General features: G+C 32.9%; 2 protein-coding genes across 2 annotated transcripts; one reads left to right on the plus strand and one right to left on the minus strand.

The window, feature by feature from the left end:
• Nucleotides 1-819: 819 nt before the first annotated feature.
• LOC101892620 (uncharacterized) lies at nt 820-2,241 on the plus strand. Its single transcript, XM_059125984.1, has 2 exons — nt 820-1,382; nt 1,718-2,241. Exons 1-2 carry the CDS (start codon nt 966-968, stop codon nt 2,114-2,116), a joined length of 816 nt encoding a protein of 271 aa, XP_058981967.1. The 5' UTR covers nt 820-965; the 3' UTR covers nt 2,117-2,241.
• A 534-nt stretch (nt 2,242-2,775) lies between these two features.
• Nucleotides 2,776-4,492, minus strand: LOC101890886 (uncharacterized). Its single transcript, XM_005183892.4, has 2 exons — nt 3,957-4,492; nt 2,776-3,443 (listed from the first exon to the last, which is right to left on the minus strand). The coding sequence occupies exons 1-2, from the start codon at nt 4,350-4,352 to the stop codon at nt 2,967-2,969; spliced, it is 873 nt and encodes a 290-aa protein (XP_005183949.2). The 5' UTR covers nt 4,353-4,492; the 3' UTR covers nt 2,776-2,966.
• Nucleotides 4,493-5,528: the final 1,036 nt, after the last annotated feature.

The following is a 5,528-nucleotide window of genomic DNA, read 5'->3' on the forward strand; positions in this document are numbered from 1 at the left end:
AAAGCTTGGGAGCATTGATATGTAAAAAAAAAATTAAATGTTCTTTAAAATGTGATTAGATTTAAATATGTTTTCTTATACGACGTCATTCGGAGGTTATTGTAATTCGTGTTTTCCAGCAATTTTTATACATTTATATAATTTTCATTCAACATTTTCATTCCAAAATTGGTTTGACAGTTTATTGTCCCAGCAGCTGTGTCGATGCGTCTACCTATATTCTTCTACCATGCTTTCAAGGAAGAATACAGGAAGCCGCATCGACACAGCTACTGCGACAAGTAGCTGTCAAACTAATTTTGGAATTGAAAATTTTGAATGAATAATTATTTAAATTTGTAAAAATTATTGAAAAATGCATTTCATAACAACATCCGATTGCCGTCGTATAGGAAAACATATACAAATCTACTTATTTCTGAAGAAATAGTCAAAAATTTTTGACATATCAATGTTCCCAAGTATTGATGCATCTACCTATATAACATAAAAATAGCTTAGCACAAAAATGTTTCAGCCAAGATAAGAAATATTTATATTTGAAATCAGAATTTCATATCGTTTGATTTTATTGGTAAATTTTAATTAAATTTACTTTAAAAAATTGTTCTAAATCCTACATTCAATAGGAAGTGAATTTGTTTGCTTTAGATATTTTTTACTACTCCCATATCGAGATGGGATTTACTACTCCCATATTCCGTTTCTATCCTCAAAATAGAAGTGTTCTTATGCAACACTGTTGCTTTTTTCACTCTCATCACTATTTAACAAAGACGATACGTTACACAGCCATACGTAACGCATTGACACAAATGTTGTGCAATCACATCTCAAAGTGTGAACTACCTTTATATAGTGTTTCACATAAACACACATTTTGGTCGTCCAGCAATTCATGCACTGGTAATTTTTATCAAAGAAATCCCTCGAATTTTAAAAGGAAGCAAAAACATACTCGTGTCATGCCGCCAGATTTGAAAAAGTTTTGGATAGAATTTATTGAGTTGTATAAGTCATTACCTGAGTTATGGCGACGAAGTTCCGATGAATATTCGAATGGACACTTGAAGAAGAAGGCATACGAAGTATTGGTGGAAAAGTATAAAGAAATCGATGCGAATGCTAATGTTTTTGCCGTTAAAAGAAAAATCAATAATATACGAACATGTTTCCGCCGTGAACTAAGTCGAGTCAAAAGAAGTGAGCAGATGGCAATGTCTCCTAGTGACATTTACATCCCAAGACTTTGGTATTACAAAAACTTGGACTTTTTAAAGGAAGAGGAAGAAGAGGTACGCGTAATGACGAAACCTGAGACATCACTGGCGAACGACAAAACAATCATTGCATATGATGATGACGACGACGATGATGAAGAAGTAAGTTCATGGTAGAAGAATATAGGTATACGCATCGACACAGCTGCTGGGACAAAGAACTGTCAAACCAATTTTAAAATTGAAAATGTTGAATGAAAAATTATTTAAATTTCTAAAAATTTTTAAAAATCTCGAATTATAATAACCTCCGAATGACGTCGTATAAAAAAACATTTAAAAATCTACTCATATTTCAAAAAACATTTAAATTTTTTTTGACATATCAATGCTCCCAAGCGTTGATGCATCTACCTGTATTCTTCTGCCATGAGTAAGTTGTAAGATATTTTAGTAACATTGGATGGATGTGTGATTACGTTTAAATTGAATTTTAGATTTCCCGGTATGTTCAACAACAACCATCATCAGGGCAACCCAAAAAAAGATCGGTCATACCAGAAGAACGTGATAGACAGAATGACCAAACTGAAAATTACGTAACTGATAAATCTAAGGCACTTAGCTTGTCATGGGAAGTGTTATATCGTGATTTAAATCCCCAACAACGTCTGTATGCCAATCGAATGATCAATGAAATATTATACCAAGCTGCGCTGGGCAAGCTCCAAGAGAGTTCGTACAAATTATTAGAAATGGCTGTGGAAAACACAAATGATGTTAACAATGACCAAGACTCAGTGATACAATATTATTTGGACGATACATCGGCAGAGGAGGAGCAGGAGGCCGTCCAAAATGGACAAGAACGAAAAAGAGCCAAGAGATTCAATTGACTATAAGCTGTGTAAATAAAAAGAGAAAAAATGAATGTTCTACTTTGGAAAATACCAGAAAAAAATGTTGAATATAAATACCTGGCTCCATTGTTATGGAGCGGCAAAACGTTGTTCGATTAATATATCAATTTTCTATTACCTTGAAAAATGAGAATAGGATCTTTAAAATATGTATCTACAATCCGTCGGTATCACAAATTGGGATATGTTAAACGTTGCAAATACGGTCAGGGCCCAAAAAATATCTAATAGGGTCTTCTACCCACTTGGAATCAGCAATGATGTTATGTTGATTTATAGCCAATACTGTTTTAAAATATGTAGAAAAATGTCGGAGTTACTGAAATTAACCCAAAAAATCTAAAAGTAATGCCGTCGCAACAAATGATTTAACCGATGGCTTAGGTGGGGGTTTTCAAACTCGTTTACATATAGATTTTTAATTTTTGGTATGTGTTTTTACTTAATAGGGCCTCGAAACCGAGCTCCGAGTTACAATAGAATCAGTAAACTGACCTTCACACGACATGTTTATCTTAAGTATTGGCAAATACTTTGTGGTGTTACAAATAGAATGACAAAATAAAATTATGCAACTGGGTCCTCATGATGAAAGGTTTAAAAGCCTCGCTATTTTCTAAGCATAACATTTCATAAACAATTGGAGATTTTTTTTTAATTGTAAAGTAAAAATTCAGAAAACTCCATATGGAATTTATTTTTTGTTAATCTAAAATTCTTTGTTTCAATTTTAAACAGATTATAAACTTAAATTTAATTATACACGACGAACACCTTTAGGATATATTATATGACCTTCAAAACAGGTGCAATCCCACCACGTTTTCTATTTGATCAAATTAAATTGTTTCGAGTTCTTCTGTCGTTTGCGTTCGGAGTCTTTTTTGATTATTAGCTCGTCGTGTTCCGTTGATTCGGTCAAATAATATTGATTTTCGGATTCTCTGTCTGGACTGAAGGTTATATGTCCGTTGGGTTCTTCGACAGCCATTTCCAATATCTTATATGAATTTTCACGAAGCTTTCCCAGTGCGGCTTGATACAGTACTTCATTTATCATTCGATTAGCGTAAAGCTTTTGCCTTGAATCTAAATCACGATATAGTACCTCCCAGGATGAAGATAAAGCTCGAACAGGATCAACTTTAGCTTGTGATTGTTTCTGCAGCTGTTGTTGTGGCTGATTATATTCCTTATGATCTTGTGTATGTTGTCGTTTTTGGTCAGGCTGTATGGTTATTTCCAATTTTCTTTTCTTTTGTTGGGGTGTAGACTGAATTTGGGTTTGATTTATTGTCGTGTACTGTAAAATAAAAACAATAATGTTTAAGAAAATATTTATAGACCCTTTAGAAAATTTAAATATGTTAAGCTTGAATTTAAATTATAATACCTGCTGTTTCTTTAACATGTTTGTTATTAAAATTTGAAAAGGCTACAAATTTTGTCATACGGGAACAACCTATTTAATAATGCAACATATTGAGCCTAGTTTCGGAATGTAATATACCTATTTATTGTCAAGAGTAATATTCTCGGTCGAAACATAGCCCACAAAAGGGTCGGCAAGGAAGATTACTTTTGGCAGCAATTTGACAATAAACTTCGTAGTTTTTGTATTCTTGTGATTTGACCCTCTTTGAATTGCAAATAACTATATGTCTTTTGACGGCAAACTTAGTCGTCAGATGGGCTTGCAGCCCGATCTTATGTAGGACATGATTCCGAATTTTGAAAAACTACCACGTCCCTGTTCTAATTTCATTGCCCTTCTCTGCCTTCATCGACCAATCACTTTAAGATCACATTCACTTACTTCATCGTCCATTGAATTAATATCATCCATAATTTCCATTTTTGTTGCTGTCAAATCCATTTCCTCCTCATCATCCATTTCATCTATTAAGAATTCCAAGTTCGAATAATACCAAAGCGTTGGTACGTAAACGTCATTTGGTGTCAATGCTGTTTGTTCACTTTTGCGCATCTTGTTCAACTCCCGCCGAAATGCTGTTCTCATATTATTGATTTTCTTCTTAACCGTATAAATATTGGCTTCTTTATCAATTTCATTGTATTTGTCCACCATCACCTCGTACGCCTTTTTCCGAATGTGCCGATTGCCATATTCTTCCGCGTCTTTCTTCCACAGCTCGGGAAGTGATTTATACAAATCTATGAACTCAATCCAAAAGTTTTTCAAAGTAGCCATTCGAACCTTTTCCGTTTAAGTCCTTCTAATTACGTTTGTGGTGGCTCAATGGTATCTTTTCCTTTCAATGGAGTAGTGGCTTCTTCGCCTTTTCACAATCAACATGCACTCACGAAACCAAACATATTTAAAAACGTTCCAAATGACACAAACAAACATGACAAAGTAGTATGACCGAGAAAAATAAGTACAAAACAAAATCGCCGAAGAGTAGTTTGTTTCGACCTTGTTTACGAAAGAGGGTGATGTGTAATAGTCAACAATTTATCTTTTGTTTACGAATGAGATATAGGAAGGAGCAAAATTGTTTATTGGTAATCGATTACAGCGAAATAAACCTTCCTTATGTGGCGTTTCCACTGCACTTGATTCGGTCTCTATTCGTTGTTTGACCCTTAACTATGAAAAACTGCGTAATTCTTCACACAAAATTTCCTGAGCGAACATTCATATTTGTACATTGTTCAAATCAAATCACTCTCAGAATAACGAAAAAATATACCCTAAAAAATGAGAGCATTTATCGAAAAAATAAATTATGACATTTAAAAATTAAAACTAGAAAAATGTAATGAAATTTTAAAAATTTTTGGAAAGACTGAAAATTATAAATGAAAACTACAATGTTGAATGGCCTATGTACATTCAAACGAAAGTACATTTTGTTTTCTCTCCCATTCGAGGTACGCATATTGTTCACGAGTTGAAATTTCCACAAAAAACTGCAAACAAAAGAAGCAATATTTTCAGAATGTTTGTATCGGCAGAAATAATTTTTGACAAGTGTCTCTCCAGCAGAATTTAAAAATAAGAAAATACAAAAATATGTTCAAAATGTCAACATTTACACAAAAAGTTGAAAACGTGAATAAAAATTGTAAAATTATTGATATAATTATTCCTTGGAAGAAAAACAATAATTTCTTCTATTCATATTAGTGAAAATTTCATGTATTGTTGTATAAACTCCCATTAAAATCTACAAAAAAAAATTTTGAAAAAAAGAATTATTTTACTATGATTAACGAATCGTGCCGTATGAACGGGTTAATTCGTGTACGTAATTCTGAGAGCGAACAACGTGATTGAAAGTGTAATGGGAACATAGCATTATATGACTTTCAGACAGTGCATGATTTCCTTTCTTAATTTTTCCTCTCTAATTAATTATACTTT

The sequence above is a fragment of the Musca domestica genome, unplaced genomic scaffold (genome assembly GCF_030504385.1).
Source record: "Musca domestica strain aabys unplaced genomic scaffold, Musca_domestica.polishedcontigs.V.1.1 36, whole genome shotgun sequence".
In the NCBI taxonomy this organism is placed as follows: Eukaryota; Metazoa; Arthropoda; class Insecta; order Diptera; family Muscidae; genus Musca; species Musca domestica.